Source organism: Myodes glareolus, chromosome 18 (assembly GCF_982192425.1).
Source record: "Myodes glareolus chromosome 18, mMyoGla1.1, whole genome shotgun sequence".
Lineage (NCBI taxonomy): Eukaryota > Metazoa > Chordata > Mammalia > Rodentia > Cricetidae > Myodes > Myodes glareolus.
In genome coordinates this window covers 32337956-32356036 of record NC_142043.1, presented here as the reverse complement: position 1 = coordinate 32356036, position 18081 = coordinate 32337956, and the positions used below count along the sequence as shown (strand labels likewise).

The 18081-nt window shown below is 43.7% G+C and overlaps 1 protein-coding gene across 11 annotated transcripts in view; it reads right to left on the bottom strand.

The window, feature by feature from the left end:
- The window catches only part of Dst (dystonin), a 408649-nt gene extending 390787 nt beyond the window's left edge, over positions 1-17862 (bottom strand). For all 11 annotated transcript variants that reach the window (XM_048430395.3, XM_048430401.3, XM_048430399.3 and 8 more), the window contains exons 1-2: positions 17660-17862; positions 17065-17099 (exon numbers count right to left, since the gene is read on the bottom strand). In XM_048430395.3, the coding sequence (XP_048286352.3) occupies positions 17065-17099; positions 17660-17840 (216 nt within the window). In that variant the 5' untranslated portion in view covers positions 17841-17862. The remainder of the gene's footprint in view (positions 1-17064; positions 17100-17659) is intronic.
- Between the last annotated feature and the right edge of the window lie 219 nt (positions 17863-18081).

Sequence of the window (18081 nt, the reverse complement as noted above, 5' to 3'; positions counted from 1 at the left end):
AATTACATAGAAGCATGTTATCTATTTTATAAATACTTGGCACTTTTCTAGAAATCTTGTTCCTGATTTAAACTTGTTATAAACAAAAATTAATCTGTAAGATTTCAATTCTTTAAAATCACTACATGTCTCAGATGGGCATGGTGATACACATCTTTAACCCCAGCACTTGGTAGGTGCATCTCTCTGAGTTTGAGATCAGACAGGACTACAAATCAAGCTGCAGGACAGCCAGAGCTGTTACACAAAGAAATCCTGTCTCAACAACCCCTACCCCCCGAAAAGTTAATCCATGTCTTAAGGCCCCAAACTCTGTCTTTGTGAATGTGTACGTGGGTGAGGTTAACTCGGTCTTCTTCTATGCGGATGTTCTGTCAATTGTTGACAGAGGTTTATTAGCCTTTTCAATGACCACCTATTACACACCATCACCTATGGCTGCATTGCTTTTTTATGTCTACTCCATACCCCGAGAGGCTCTTACTGGGTATGTTCACATTTAGGATTATATCTTCCTAATAATTATCCCTTTCATCTTTATGAGACATTTCTTAACTCTATTAATATTATTTGCCTTGATAAATCTACCTAACACAATTAGAGCCAATCCAATCTTTTTTGGGTTTTTTTTGGGGGGGGGGTCAAGAAGGGGCTTCTTTATGTAGCCCTGGCTGTCCTGGAACTCTGAAAACTCGTCTGGCCTTGAACTCAGCGATTTGTCCACCTCTGCCTCCCAAGTGCTGGGATTAAAGGAGAGCGCCACCACTGCCCAGCTAGAGCCATTCCAATCTTAGGTTTAATTCAAGCACTTTCAATGTATCTTTGTTTTTCTTTTCCATTTTCTTTCATACACAGTCTTACGTAGTCTAGACTGGTCTCCAACTTGTTAAGGCATTGGGGAGGTCATGCTTCCATCTCCTGGATCATAGGCAGGCACCATCATGCCCAATTTATGCAGTGTTAGGGACCCATGCATGTTCAGCAAGTAGTTTACCAACTGAGCTATATCACCAGGCCCTCTATATTCATTATATTTAGTGTTATAAATATATAATATTATATATATATATATAGTGTGTGTGTGTGTGTGTGTGCGTGTGTGTGTGTGCTTGCACACCAGAGAGAGAGAGAGAGAGAGTTAGTTCATGTGTCTATGCCACAGCTGGCATGAGGAGATCAGAGAAAATCTATTCTGCCCTTCCACTACTTGGGTCCCAAGAACTGGGCTTAGATTTGGTGGCAGGTGTCTGTACTACCTGAGCCAGCTCACCAGCCCCTCTCCTTTACTCTTAAAGTCTATCCCTTGTAAACAGCATATAGCCAGGTCTCGCTGTTTATCGGCTATAATAATCTCTGTCACAATTAGAATATTTAGTCCACTGATATTTAATGTAGCCAAATGGCATGCTGATTTGATGTATGTATTTTATGACTTCAGCGTATCTTTTCCATAGTCTTGGTTAGTGGGTGAGTTGTTGGTTAGTTATTTATTTTGGTTTGATTCTTGAGATGTGGCTTCACTTCGTTGCCCAGTGGATCTACCACTCAGGAGCTTCGGCCATTCTACCGCCTCAGTCTGTCCAAGCAGCTGAGCTGCACACATCACTTCTATGCTCAGCTCTATCCTAGGATTCTTTTTTATTAAGTGAGACCTCTGGCCATTTATATATGTTTTAAAATTCTACTTAGATTTATCTACTGACTTCACATTATTTTCTGTTGGTTTTTCTTGTGCTGAAATCTACATTCTTAAATTTTATTGTACTTTATAAAATAAAATTTTCCCAATCGTAAAAGAAACTCATTGAATTTGTTATTTTCTATATTAATCATTATATCCATATACATCATTAACCCTGTAAGAAGGTATTATATTTGTGCTTCAAACAATTATATGTATTTTTAAAGATAAGAATAATAAATACATATAATTTTTAAAGCACAAATTCTTTATCTGGGTTTACACATTACTCATCATTGGATGGCATTAATATAGGACTAGTAACTTTTGGGGGCATTTGTATTACCTTGGTTTCGATCCTAATATTGTTGCATTGGGATTTATACATCTGGATTTTTTAGCTGCTTAGGTTTGTTTTGATCAGGTTATGTTCTTCGAGTTGCAGTACTTCCAATGTTCAAGTGGGGCTTGGATATAGCAGAGTTGATGTCTACAGTTCACAGTTTAGAAAACAGCTGTCTAGGAGCCCGGTGCCTGGCGCAACACGAAGCACATCACAGTCAATGGATATTGCCACGGTTCAAACGCTCTATCAGCCAGTTAATAGCAGTGGCCACTCTGGCACAAGGAACTGTTGGAAGTACAGTATGGTATATGTTACGAGCATAGTATGATACATACTTTAGGTACTGAAATGAGGTGTGAGGGGGGTAAGGAGGACAGGTGGGAAAGGCAGGAAAGAAAGCAGACGGGAGGAAAGTGAGGAAATAATTAAGTTCCATGGATCTTAGAGATTGTCAAAGCTATGCAAAGTTAATAGGTAGAAGTAAAAAGGGGAAATGAGGAAGAGAGAAAGATCAGAAGATGTAAAATCAACGGGAAGTACATGAGATGTGAGTGGAATAACAATCATAGAGATGCTGCTGGTAATCATGGAGGGCGAATAACAGAAAGAGTACTGTAGTACATTAGGGAAGAAACATACCAACCACCCCAAAGCCTGGCAGACGGACGGAGAAACGGAAGTAAAAGGATCGTTTTATGAAGCGGTGGAGATTAAACAGTGGATTTCTGGCATAAGTGTGCTGAGATGGGAGGCGAGATTCTCAGCTCTGGCCCTAGCAGCTCTACCTGGTGCACGGGGAGGCGGCCAGTGAGAACCCTCATCCTACAAAACCTTGTCGTCTGTGTCTCTGGCATGTGGCTGGGAGGTTGTAAGCCCTTTACTGACGGTTTCTTCCAACCCCTGCCCTCTACCTAGACCTCTTCCAATCCAGAAGATTTACATGAGAAGCAACATTTTCCATGCAGTGTTTTTCCTGGCATATTTAAAGTTAACATACAACTTATTTACCATTGGATTTTCATTAAAATATGTGAAAATGGCAATTTTACCAGTAATAAACCCTACCTAGAATGTGGTTGCTTGAGGGACCAACAGGGTCCAGCTCATGTTTAATATTAATTAAATCATTTTGTTCTTCAAGACAGTTTTCATGTATTCCAGGCTGGTCTTGAACTTTTACCATAGCTGAAGATGACTTTGAACTGATCTTCCTGCCTTGCCTCTCCCTCCTTCGCTCTGGGATGAGAGGGATGTGCCACCACACCAGGTTAATGCAGTGCTAGGCATGGAACCCAGGGTTTCACACCTGCTAGGCCAGCCCTCTGCCCACGCAGACACGCTCATGGCTAATGTTTCTCTGTTATCAGAATCTTTGTCTCTGGTCTGAGGTGTGCACTGAGATGAGATTCAGAGGACCACAAAAAAAGCCCGGTGAATGCTGTGAACATCGGGTTCAGCTAGAGCAAGGCCTGCATTCACAGCAGGGCGTTGCAGAGTCTATGAGGTCAGACGCGTTCACAATCACTTCCTCTACCATATTACCGTCGGAAGCCTCAAGTCACAAAGACTCTTGTTTTTTTTTTTTTTTATTTCAATAATACAGTTTACTGTCACATCCTTGTCCCATACTGGTAACCTCTGTCCGTAAATGGTTTCTTATGATTGATAGGTGTATTAAGTGCTCAAGGCATAAAGGATCAGGCTGGGTCCTACTGGACTTTCTCCATCACACCTCTCTCCTTCTTGGGCATTTCACAATGCACCGCAGAAACCAAACCAAAGACACGCATGCATTCTTTTTTTTTTTTTTTTTTTTTTTTTTTTTTTTTTTTTTTTTTTTTTTTTTTTTTTTTTGGTGAGCCAGTTCACTGCACTTTTAAATGAGAAAAATAATAGCTTTAGTAACAATAGTCGTATGTTGTATATGCCACAAAGTGTGCCTAAATTCTATTCTCTTCCAACATTAATATAAAATTGATCCTTTCGAGAATCTTATTTACTAGAATTCGAAATCTTTCCTGAACTTTCAGCCATTTCTAATGCATTACTTAGCATTGTTTTAAAAGCAACAGGACCTAAATACTTGTATTTAACTCTGGAAAACTCTCACAGGCTTAAACTTTAAACCCTGAGCTCAGTATTTTATGTGCTGCATCTAAAGCAAACACCTGGATCCATTTTGGAGAAACATATATTCTGTTTAAAATATCAATTACTCTTCCTGCCAGTATAGCAACAGTATACAGTGCTTTGTCCTGTAGCTTCTGCTATTTGACCATGATAACAATGCAGATATAACAAGTCGTAGTCTCCAGAACTACAATTTGGATCCTTAATACATGAAATAATAAATGGCTTTCTGCTGAGTTGCTGAAGGCATCTCAAAACCATATGCATACAGACTGTATGTGGTAATCCACGCCTGCAATCCCAGCACTCTGGAGGGTGAGGCAGGAGGTCCTCCCACGCTCGTGAATTTAGAAGAATTAGCGCTGGGAGACGGCAACTTCATGAAAAGAAAGCTACAGGTGCAATTCAATCCTAATCAAATTGCAACTCCACTCTTCGAAGAAATTGAAAAACAATCCAGATATCCATACAAAAACACAAAAGACCCTTCGCAGCCAATGCAATCCTAAAAAGCAAGAATGTTGCTGTTGGTGTTACCATATCTGATCTCAGTTACACTGCAGAATCATCATCATCATAGTGTGTACTGGCACAAAAACAGACACATACATCAGTGTAATAGAACAGAAAAGCCAGATATAAGACTATTTTTCATTAAACTGCTTTCTACAAAGAGGCCCAAAATATAGCATCTTCAACAAATGGAGCTGGAAAAACTGGTAATCAACATACAGAATAGTAAAACTAGATCTTTCTCTATCACCCTTCATCAAGGTGGAGAGGGGTATCTCCAAATGAGTCAAAGACCACAACATAGACCCTGAAACTCTGAAACTGCTAGAAAAAAATGTAAGGAACACTCTACAAAGATATAGATATGACAGCTATTCTTGGTTGTCAACTTGACTATATCTGGAATTAACCCAAGCTCCTGGGTATAACTGTGAGGGGGTTTTTCTTGACAGAATCTCTCTCACACACACATACTTTGTCTCTCTCTCTCTCTCTCTCTCTCTCGCTCTCGCTCTCGCTCTCTCTCTCTGTTCTGTTTCTCGAGAGAACCCCGACTAAAACAACAGACATATGTAAGGACTTTCTGACTGGGCCTCCAGTTGCCCAGAACGTAGGTAATGAACAAGTGGGATCTCATGAAATTAAAAGGCTTCCTTACAGTAGAGACAACTGCCATCCAAGTTAACAGGAAGCCTATAGAGTTCGAGGGTATAGCTCCCACATATATCCCACAGAAGATCAGTATCCAGAAAATATAAAGACAACGAGAAACTATACATCAGGAAAATGAACAACACAATCAAAAAGTAAGCTATGAAAATGAACAGAGGCCTCAAAAGAAGAAACACAAATGGCTAATAAACATTTCAAAAAGAACTCAACACCATCAGCCACCATGGAAATGCAACTTAAAATTACTTTGAGATTTCAGTTCACTCTAGTCACAAGGGCTATTGTCCCCTGTGGTGAGATGGCTCTGCAGGAAAAAGTTCTTGCTATGCAAACCTGAAGGTCTGACCTTGATCTCTGTACCACATCAAAAGTCAGATGAGGTTCAATCTGTAACCTAGCGTTGCTGCAGCAAGATGGTAAACTACAACAGAAGAATCACCTGGGAGCTTGCTGGCCAGCCTGGAATACACAGAGCAACAGAAGCACTAGAGACCCCCCTTCAACAAGGCAAAGAGACCACCATCTGCATGCACACATCCAGAACACCGAACAAATGGGAAAAATGCTATCAAGTATGTAGCAAGAAGGAGCCCTTATATACTACTCGGGTAACTATGAAAATAAGTGTGGAGCTCTCAAATGGCTAAAAATAGAATCACCATTATGACCTAGCTCTACCACTCCTAATGTCCTATTACTACAGAGATATCTGCCATCCATGCTCATTGCTGCCCTATACACAACAGCCAGGAAATGCAATCAGACTGCATGTGCATCAACAAATGAAGGGATGACGAAACTGTTGCACAGATACCTAATGGAACATTACTCAGTTTTAAAGAAAAATGAAATAACAAAAATCTCTGAGAAATGGATGGAACTGGAATGTATCGAGTGAGAGAAGCCAGGACCAGAAAGACAAACACTGCATATTCTCTCTCATGTGTTGACTCGCACTTTGAAGTGTAGACTTTGCGTTTAACTGGGAGTGCTTGTAGAAGCCAGGAAACTACAAAGGTCCCTGAGAGGGGAGGGCCGGATGAGCCTTCAGGAGAGAGGAGACAGTAAGACACATGTGGTCTGAAAGTGGGAGGGCTGTACTCAAAGTGGAAAGGTTTAAGATGAGACAAGGGGGAAGAATTTGGAGGAGAGCATGAATCAAAAACTCAAGATGTATAAAGAGCCTGACGGAAAGCTACTACCCTGTAAACTAACTTGTTCAAAACTGTTTGAACAGTGGTGATCCCTTTCATCAGTAGACAATGCTGCTCAAGCGTCACAGGTTAGTAAGTGAGAATCGCAGTACCAGGTGTGGGACAGGGCCCGACGAACTGCTAGGCAGGCAGGCCACACAAGTCCAGGCTCTTGCATGGCTCTTGGTTGCCCACAGGAAACAGACGGTAAGACCCCATTGCTGAACAAAACACACACCTTGGTTGCAGGACACAGGGAAATCAAGCTGGAATTTAGCAAGAAGCTTCCTCTCTGCTAGCTAGCGTTCATCATGCTGGAAGTTTCTATGAAGGCTGCTGGAGAAGAAAAGGTATCGGTGGTCTTAACGGGGGACCCTGCATGCTACCATACCAATGTCTATCAGACACGTTGTGTCCACTGCTATAATAATGGAACGACTATTATGGAGGAAACCAACCATTTTCTGACTGAACTTGAGGCTCTATTATGAAGTTGTCAAAGAATGCATTTTATTAAAAATGCCAGGGATCACATTCAGCTATAATTTTGAATCATTTAAAGCTAGATTAATATTCCAAGCTAAACAAAACCCTGGCTGTGGGGAACGCTGGGGGATATTGTCAACCTACTTTGAAAAGTCCCTGAAACAGCATACCCTTGGATTAAACAAGGCCCAACTCTATGCCATTAAAATTTTTAATGGCAAACATTTGCCTCTTATCCTTTAAGAAAAAGATGGATATAGAATATTTAGGAAACTATTACATCTGTGAGAAGAATTTAGTCACTCACTAACGGAACTTCACCACGCCCTGGACACTGAGCTATGAGGTGGAATTTAGACTTTGAGACCCTGGGTACTGTTCAGAGAGACAGCAGAAAGTTCAGCAAAGCTCACCAATTATTCTGAGCAAAACCAAACAATTTCCTCGAGAGAGGATCTGGGTTTTGAGGAGTTATAAGCTGGGCTTGAAGAGAGGTCAGTCTTTGCTGTTTGATGGATTTTGTTTCTTTAGTCACAGAACAAAGGAAATGGGAAGAGTTTTTCTCCACTAGAAAGAACATGAGCAATAACCATAATCTTAGAGAACATGGCAGGAAGTGTAGACTGGATGACTAGAACTTGGAGAAAATGGTTTTAGACAGGGCTTATCCAACACTCTCCCTTGCCTGCCTCAGCTGCAGATGCTACAGAGGAATCAAATTTCACCTTCAAGCATTGCTTGCAGTCAAGGTAGCCTTGTGGGAGTCTGGCCCGTGAAAAGCAAGGGAGAGCTAACTGAAGAGGGTCAAGCAAACGCCGGTTTCCAGATGTCCCTGCCCCCTTCCTCCTTCCTTCCTTTCTTCTACTTCTTGGACTCTGTTACCATAGTGCAACTCTGAGGGAAAGCAAGTTTGATCCAAAGAACCAGCAAAGACAAAGTAGAACTGAAGTACCCAAAAGCCACCGCTAACCTTCTCGCTAAGAATATAAATACGTTCATTAATACTTCATTTTGTGTGGGCTTTTTATTATTGACTAGACTTGTCTCCAAGACCGATAAGAGTTATAAGAATTATCTTTCTTAGAATGAGCCTTATTAAATTAGTATAAGTAGATTATAGAGGGGGTGCAAAGACTTTGCCAGAGGCTTGCAACAGGGCTCAAGCCAAGGAATCAGCAATGGGGAGAGGAAGGAAGGCAGAGTCTAGAGTAACAAGATAGGATAGAATGGAAGAAGAAGCAATCTGAGGAACAGGGGACAGGAACACTGCGAAGTCTCTTAAACTAAAGTGCAGACACAGCAATGAATTACGGTATTCAGTGTCGCACATCCTTATTTCCAACAACGTGTAGGACATTCACATGGAAAACAAGCAAAAGAATTGTTGACTCGGGATCTGGAGGCCGAAATGAGACAGAGAAGGTATCAATTTAGCCACACAGTACACATGGATGAAATCCACAAAGAAAATGTGGAGGGAGAAAAGAAACGAGACCCAGGAAATCTACAACAGGAAGCAGATTGATGGCTTCCTAAAGTTGGAAGGAAAGAGCGTAAAGAGAACGGCTAAAGGAAGTCAGCTGCCAACAAGCGTGGGTTCCCTTGGGGTGATGAACCCTGGAAGTGTAATTGTGACTCAGTGCTCACCCTTGTGAATTCACTGAAAACGATTACACTTTAAACAAACGAAGTATGCAGTGTGCAAACTGGGTCTCAGCAAATCAGTATTTTAAAAAGCAAGTCGGAAGAGATCAGTGCTTGAACAGAGGGAACAGGGTGAGAAAAGATGGGGGGGTGGTGAGGGGATGGGATCATTAAAGGGATGGTCCAAAAACCAGGGAAGAAGTTTTAAGAAGGAACCAGTGACCAACAGTGTTAAATACTAGACACATCAATCAAATCCAAACCTGAACATCTGATTTAGTGAGTTCTGGCAAGCTAAGTGTGCTTGATTTGAGGAGTAATGGCAGAAAGCAGACTATATTGAGACTAAGGGAGACTAAGGAAAAGTGAGGGGTAGCACGTAATAAACAAACAGCCACAGTGGTCTGAGGGAGAAAATCCCCCATAGGCTCATGCATTTGCATGCTTAGTCCCCACTGGGGACTCTCCAGGAAGAACTAGGAGGTGTGGCCTTGTTAGAGGAGGTGTGTTTCCTGGGGGTGGGCTTTGAGGCTTCAAAAGACTCAGGTCATTCCCAGTGCACTCTTTCTGCCTCCTGCTTGTGGCTCCGATGTAAGCTCTCAGCTACTGATCCAACAGCATGACTGCCTGCTGCCATGTTTCCCGCTATGATGATCACGGACTAAGCCTCTGAAACTGTGCGCAGGCCCCCAGTTAAATGCCTTGGTCACGGCGTCTCCTCACAGCACTAGAACAGTGACTGAGATTCTGCCTACGGTGAAAAGAGCAGCGAGGAACACAGGTGTGCAAGTGTCTCTGCGGTGGGGGGAGGAGCCCCTTTGGGTATGTGCTCAGGAGTGGTGGGAGGAGGAGCCCCTTTGGGTATGTGCTCAGGAGTGGTGGGAGGAGGAGCCCCTTTGGGTATGTGCTCAGGAGTGGTGGGAGAAGGAGTCCCTTTGGGTATGTGCTCAGGAGTGGTGGGAGAAGGAGTCCCTTTGGGTATGTGCTCAGGAGTGGTGGGAGGAGGAGTCCCTTTGGGTATGTGCTCAGGAGTGGTGGGAGGAGGAGCCCCTTTGGGTATGTGCTCAGGAGTGGTGGGGGGAGGAGCCCCTTTGGGTATGTGCTCAGGAGTGGTGGGAGGAGGAGCCCCTCTGGGTATGTGCTCAGGAGTGGTGGGAGGAGGAGCCCCTCTGGGTATGTGCTCAGGAATGGTGGGAGGAGGAGCCCCTCTGGGTATGTGCTCAGGAGTGGTGAGCTGAGACACACGGCTGTTCTGTTTTGAATTGTTGGAGAAGCCGCCACACTGATGTCTCTGGCGCCCTGTACTCATACTCCCAACAGCAGTGGACAAAGATCCCTCTCTCCTCACACCCTGACCAGCATGTGTTATCACTTGGATTTCTCGATGGTGGTCATTCTAACTGAGGCAAGGTAGAATTTCAATGTGGTTTTAGTTTATATGAGGGTTAGAGATGTTGGTTAATTCTTGAAGCATCGTGGGCCATTTGTAGTTCGTCTTTTGCAGAACGGGCAAGATCACTAGCACATTTATTGGGTGGCAATTTTGGGCTTGGGGAGTGTTTACTTTTTGCAGTTCCTTATACATTCTAGAGGGAAGCTGCGTGTCTGCAGTGCAGCTGACAAAGGCTGTGGTGGCTCTTCTTGGCTGTCAACGTGACTGCATCTAGAATGAACTACATTCCAGAAATGGAGGGCACACCTGTGAGCATCTCTGCTTGGTTTGAAGTGGGTGAGTCAACTTCTAGTCCCAGCCTTTGAAGGAGAAAGACCCATGCCTTTAATCCAGATTTCGAGGCAGGAAGATAGTCCTCACCTTGCTAGCACATCCAATCCTTCACTGGCATTAGAGTCTACTTCTTCGGGATTCCAGTGTCCACTGAAGACCAGCTGGGACACCCAGTCTTGTGGACGGAGCAACTACTGCATTCTTGGACTTTCCATTCACAACTAGCCATCATTGGACTGCAGCCTGTAAGTCATTCCAATAAATTCCATATACATAAGGGGTGTGTGTGTGTGTGTGTGTGTGTGTGTGTGTGTGTGTGTGTGTAGGAAGGGAGGGAAAGAAGGAGGAAGGGAGGGAAAGAGGGAGGGAGGGAGGGAAGTAGGGAGGGATGGAGGGAGGGAGGGAGGGAGAGATTCATTCCATAAGTCCTGCGACTCTAGAGAACCCTGATGAACACAAAGACAAAAAGAGGAATTTTTGAGGAAGAAACTGAAAAGCTGATACACAAATGTCAGGTACTTAAACAAACAAACAAAAACTAATTGAAGGAGTACTGAGGAGGGCAGTAGAAAAGGGTCATATTAGAACCAAGTATACTGTTAAATATGTATGAAAATAAAAATAACCCTTCTGTAATAAATACTGGCATTCTATGCATTCTGCGTTAGAATTTGCAAGGACAGCAAAAACACGAGGAATACAGCTCTGTGGTAAAGTAACTGCCTAGCATGTATGAGGTTCTAGGTTCAAATTCCAGCATCACCGCCATCACACACACACACACACACACACACACACACACACACACACACCTTAGACACATGGCATCCGCAGTTAGAATCCAACGGTACCTGATCCTTGAACCACAAAACATGCTACCCTTCCAAATCTGAGCTTCCTAGGAAGCAGAAAGGCCCAAACCCATGTTTGTTCAACTGCTCTGCTGCACAGCCCAAGGTTTGTCATTCTCCCTGACGGTGAGAAAGGAGTGGTCAGACTGCTCCACTATAGTTGCTCAAAAGGAAACTAGAACATGCTATTTTTTTGCTTCTCTTAGAGGTTCATGTCAAGCACCCTCCTAAGTGTCCAAATCAGATAGTTTGACCAAAGCTGTCAAGTAGTGTACAAAACTCATTTTCATCGCAGTTGGCATGCACACCCATATCTAAGCTTCAGAGTCTTTGAAAATCCCAAGCCCTTTACTCTGGTCAGACACTGAGGAGTGACTGCGGGGTGTGCTGTTCCGCTCTGGCTCCTGCTGTCTACCGGCTACAGTCTCACCACTGTACTGCAGCATAAATGTCACCCTTGCGAGGACACTGCCAGTGTCCACCATCTGCCATTTCAGCACAACTAGTGCCATCATTCTTTTCCTGCACATAACTTGCTGTGCCTTGTTCCCCTCACCTGGCCCAACCCAGAAGGCAGAAGCCATGTTCCACACGATGCCTTGGCAGTGTGATGCTCTGTGCACCGTAGAAACACTGCCTGCAATGGAACTGTGGGGCCAGTGAGATGCAAGGGGCTGTGCCTTGATCAAGGAGCATGGCGGGTAGCGGAAGAGCCTGTGAGTTCTGCACGGTGTTGTGAGCCTCAATACGCACATCCCTTTCAATACTCCAGGACAATCAAACCCGTTCTGTTCTACAAGCTGAAGCACGGGCTCACTCTTCAGTCTAAAGGATGGACAAATAGCCAAACTTTGAATATGCTTTTGCTTAGACACATGAAAAGTGGGAGTCACCTTATTTTAATAATGGGGGGAGGGGTGTTTCTGTTTTGCACTCAGCAGCTGGTTTTTTATTCTGTAAGGTTAAGAGTGGTATGAACGGCTATGCTGAAATCGTAAGTTCCATGGATAAGGCTAATCTGTTACTTAGACATCTGCATTGGCTGCACATTTGCATGCCACAGTCTCTGATGCTTTCACTGCATGGGTGACTCATAGTTGGCAACAGCACAGCAGTTCAGTTACTGTAACAGAAGAACCAGTAACTATCAGATTTCAGCAAGGATGCTGGGCTGACTTAGAGTACTATGGGCAATGTATATATATATATATCAGCATCTTTGTCGGCCCTGGTGTCTAACACAGTACTTCATAAAGAAAAGACTAATGTATTTACTTTGAAAATAATTGGATCACACTAAATTAACACTGTATCGTGTATATAGTTACTACTCATAATTGATTTAATTAGTATAAACTAATCTAGACCTAGAATGACACTAGACAAAAATTTATTTGTAACAATAACCTAATGGTAAAGGATACCTCAATAATAAAGCATTATTTTCCCCAACACAGAAAACTAGGTGATTTTTTTTCAGTTTTTAAAAAGTATAAACTTATTTTTTAAACTGCTCCATAAAACATAATAGTTACACATATTTATGTGTGTATGTACCATGTGCTCTTTATACATACATATTAGGGTAATTCATAATGAAACACGGGAGTCTAACGAGAGACTATGTAAAATGGTTATTTTGCTGCTCATCCTCCAGAGTTTGGAACAGGGACACTTGGGCATCTAATGAGGTCAGAAGCTTTGAGTAGACAGACCGTACAGTACATTTCATCCAGAAGACTTGGGATGAACATGGGGGAGGGAAGCAAATGACAAAAGCGTCTGTCCAGTTTTATAGAAAGCATGCACTGAAAGCACTCAACTTAGTTTTTCTCTCTCGTTGAGAATTTTGGGCTATGTCTGGGTTAGGAGTGACATAGGTCAGCACCACAAGGAGACAAAAGGTAGCGGTGGTTCTTGTCTTACCACCCCATCTCTTCCTGTGTGACTCTTCAGGAACTGCTTAATCTGAGTTAACGCTCTTGGTCCCTTTGCCTGAAGCAGGAAGAAAAGATATTCACTCAGATCCTGGTGGTAGGAAAGGGCACGCTCCTTCCTTAGACAAACAAGGCGTCCCTTATTTGCTGAGCAGATGAATAGGGATCATTTACCACCATTCACTCCGGGACTCTCGAAGGCATTATAACTGTCTTCATTCTACGAAGGACAATACACTAAGATTCTCCTTTATACTAGGACGGTGCCTCAGCTAGCCATATCACTCTCTGAAATGTCCTCCCAAAAAGGACTGTCACCGCCTGGCTTTCACCATAGGAACCTAGGGTGACACTGACCACTGTTGACAGTCTCAACGCAAAACACTGGAAGTCTTTGGGAAAGTGCACTTCAGAAGTGCCAGACGGCTGGAAAACAGGAGGCACACATGGTTTCTAGACTGTCCTACATCAATGGGAAACCCACTAACAGTTTACAATGAAATCACACACACACACATACACACATACACACACAGGGCAAGTTTTTAAGAGCAAACAATACACATATTTCTACCTAACTGAACTTTCCATCTATAGTTTCTAAGGTCAGGTAAAACTGCATAGACGTTGCCAGAGTGGTTAATTTCACTTTCTCATATGCTGTTATTAAAATTTAAAGGGTTGTTAAAAAGCTTGTAACTTTGCACGTATCTGCAAAGGAAGTGCTGGGGGTGACTACAGACCTAACGCGCCGCATGAACATTCGTACTGCTGACTTCTAGTTTCTCACAAAGAGCTTGGATTGAAGAAATGTGCCAGTAAACACAGATGAGGAGAAAGAGATTTGGGGGCTGCCTTCATCTCTTCGGCAGAGCCTCAAGGCCGTGTTTTCTCCTTAGGAAGTATTATTCTGGTCACCTCGGATAGAACACCTCAAAATTCCCCATCCACGCTGACTCCTCCCCGGAGGCATAAGTGGTAGAAGCTGGTAAGTGCCAGATGAAACAGCAAAATGTTTCCCAAACTTCGCCAATTCCAGTATTCTGTCACAGCCTGTTCAGGTTTCAAAGTGAGTCAGCACATCCTACATCGTGTTTCTCATTTGACCAGGACAGAAATGCTGAAAGTGAATTATATCCACTTACTAAGATTGGCAAGGAGAACAGCAAGCACTAGAACCTAACCCCAATGTGATTAGAACTTGCCAGCAAAGCAAAGAATTGGCTTTGATAATAAAATTTTGCAGCAGCTGCTAATAAAAACAAAAGCAGCAGGAATAAATATTCATTGTGTCCACTCTAACTTATTAAATCCAAGTAAATGTGGAGTTCTTCTTTAAGGAGAAAAATCTTGGCAGAAATAATGTTCTAAGAGGGAGAAGAAAATATATCCTGTGTTTGGCTTAAAGGGAAATGCTCTGTTTGTGGTAAACAGAAGACAGTGACGAAATATGACATTCTTGTGCAACACAGTCTACGAACTTCCACATATCAAATGACATTCCTTGCTTAGTTACCATGCATAGCCCATCAACAAATTAAGCTGATTTTACATTTTATTTTATTGGGGGAAAAAAGAAATCCCAACAGAATCTTTTTGTTACAATGAGTACCTTAAATTTTACTACGAACACAAAAGTAATTTTTAAAGAACTGGAAAAAGCCAGTCACTCAAGAAACAGGGAAAGGCAAATCTCTTGTGAGTTCGAGATCAGCCTGATCTACATAGTGAGTCCCAGAACAGCCAATGATGCACAGTGAAACCCTATTTTAATAGATAAATAAATAAAATTCTAATTGAAAATCCTGGGAAAGGTAAATAAGGCAAATTTAGCACTGCTAAATTCTAAGCCATGTTCCAAGAATGCTTTTTTCTCTCCTGGAGTTCTATTTGCCCACCCAGAGACTGCTCTCATTCATCCCATAAACATTGATTAAGAACCCATTCTAAGTGAGGCACTGAGCCAGGCAGTGGCATCACAGAGCTCAGCTCTGCCCTCAGGAACTCACAGGCTAACACATAATGCAAGCAACAAGTATACACAGAGATTTCAACTGTACTGGCAGTCTTACAGAGCAAGATAAGGCAATGAATAGCTATTCCCAGACTTCTTAACCAGCACAAGCCCAAGACAAAATTTGAGCTGACAAAAACACAAAGATATAGCCACATGCCACACGTTCCCCGGGCGCTTGAGCTAGAATTGCCTGAGGCTCGGTCCCAGCAGCCTTGCTCCACTGTCATGTATGTCCACGGAACTGGTGACTCTTTCCCAAGTCAGCCCCCTACTCCTTAATGCTTGCACACTACCCACTCTTTACTGTTTGCTGCATCTAAATGAATTATTCTACTTAATTAATTAATTCTTAATTAATTCAAGAACTGTTTCACAACAGACCCAGTTCATGCTATGGTCCATAAAGCTGACCTAATTTTCTAAAGACTTCATTACAGACATATCTTGATTTTCATATATTTTTCTTTTTCTTTCTCTTCTTTTCTTCCGAAAACAAAAAAACAAAAACACAAAAACAAAAAAAAAAAACCAAAAAAAAAAAAAACCAGGGTCTCACAAATGTAGTAATGTAGCCCTGGCTGTTCTGGAATTCGCTATGCAAACCAGGCTGGCCACCAAACTCATCTAGATCCCCTGCCTCTGTCTCTGAGTGTTAAGTAAAATTAAAGGCGTATGCCACCACACCTGACAATTTTCAATTCAACTCTGCAAAATGTATGACGGTTACCCAAAACTAAATACCTCCAATGCACTAATTATTTTTTACATAATTTTGAAAATAATTTTCCACATTTAGCCCTGCAGAGACTGCTGGCCCTGTTTTACAGATGGCAAAACTGTTTTTCCCCTACCACATGTACAGCTAGTTAGTATAAAACTTGATACAGGCCTGCTGACTGTTGACAAGTTATTTTCTCACAAATCTTAACTAGCACAGGGTTCTCACTTGTAGGGCACACCCAACAGAATCACTCAGTATGCAACATCATAACGTTAGGATAATGCAGGTAAGTTTAAACAATCACAACCCGGGATGAGATGCAACCTCCAATGAACAAGCAAAACAAGATGTGGAGTAGCTTCAGGTCAATAAGGAGCTTGCAGGAGAGGGGATACACACAATCCTTTGCGGAAGTGAATAAGCTGTATCACAAAGCAGCCTCCAGGCCCCTGTCTGTACAGCTTTCCCCCAAAGAAAGAACATTGTCTTTCTATAACTGAGCAGCCCGAAACTAAAGAAATCCGATGGGTCAGGCAGCGCTTGTAGCTTGCTCTAACTGCAGCTGGTCCTCCTTCAGTCTCACCTACAATGTCCACAGGATAGTCTAGCGCACATATCAGCTACATACTCTCTGCTGTGTCTTCATCAGCACCACTTCCGTGTCCTAAATACCGTCGTGGACAGCTTTCTAAGCTAGCAGGAATGTCACCTGGAGTCCCAGCTGGAATGCATGCGGCTTAACCTGGTCTGCGCTAAGGTCCCAACAGTTTTACCTTGTGCTTTATCTGAGTGCACAACCACCGACCTCGGTGAGCACCCGGAAGGGCTTCCACCATAGATACAGACTGTACGCTAAACTGATAGCCATTCCCTGGTTAAGTTCTCTAAGGCCTGCTGCACTTTCAGGGTCTGCCCCTCCCACCTTTTGGGAAGCAGACTCCAGACAGAACTCCACACACACAAAATCTGTTAGAACGTTCCCTGGGCATCACTGTGGAATTGCTTAGAAAGAAGCATGCCAGTTTGGACTTAGGGTCTGCAAGCTTCCCATCCGGTGTCCTACCGGCTTCTTAACACGCACGTGATTAATACTGGTACTCAGGAAAGAATGCTACCTCTGACCTTGACAGTGCACTAAATAAATTACCTCAGAGCGAAAGTGATGAGATCTCAGAACAGCATCTGGGGAGAAAAGAGGGAAAACGAGACTTCATTAACTCCTTGTTCTCAGCCTGCTGAGTTGCTGATCATTTACCTGGATTCGGGAAAGCACATTCTAGATGTCTCTCTCCAATTCGGTGCGCATACTGGGGCAGGGCGGAGAGAGTATGGGTGTCTCTAAGGTGATTTCTCTGCAAGAAGTTCCAGCAAAGTTGGGAAGGGAGCCCCCAAATTATCACGCCTTACTTTTTTTTTTTTCTTTTTACATCTCCAAGCTCCAGCAAAGGTTGTGTAAAGGGAAGAGTGCCTCAGCCCAGGATTCCACTACAATTACCTTCTGGGCTAAAAATTTAGCAAACTGACCCTAAGGATCGAGTCTGATACTTCCTCCCAGCACCTCAGAATCTTCGTGGTTATCCAAACCCTGGTGATCTTTGGACGGACTCGAGGGCAAAAGGCCAAGGAGCGTTAAATAAATAAATGCACATAGCTTGAGGAGTGGGCAATGAAGGGGGTAGGGACGGCAGAGGAGGCTTCAACCTCGCTTCTGCCCAGAAGAAGCCAGTGGTGGCGTGTCTCACCTCTGCTTCTGGAACGACCCGAAAAGACCGATTTCATCGGATGTCTCCCTTTCTGGAGCTTGCGGTGCCAGCAGCAGAAGAAAATGATGGTGGCGATGGTGCCCAGCAGAAGCAACAAGAGGAAGAGAGCACATTGGATGCTGTAGGGTCTCAGCAAAACGAGGAAAGCCGCGGCGATCATGGTGCGGGCGAGGCGGGGGGCCGTGCGGCGCGGGGCTGAGGCGGCAGAGCGCGCTGGGCGCGGGGCGCGGGGCGCAGGGCGGGCGCGGCGGCCACGGGCGAGCGCGGCTCAGCGCGTCAAGCCCGGCGCTCGCGGCCCCGCGCGCGGCCCAATGGCTGCACACCCCGCGCCGGCCCCTGAACGACTGATGGAGAGCAGCGGGCAGCTCTCGCCATGACTCAGCACACGGCGCGCCAGCGGC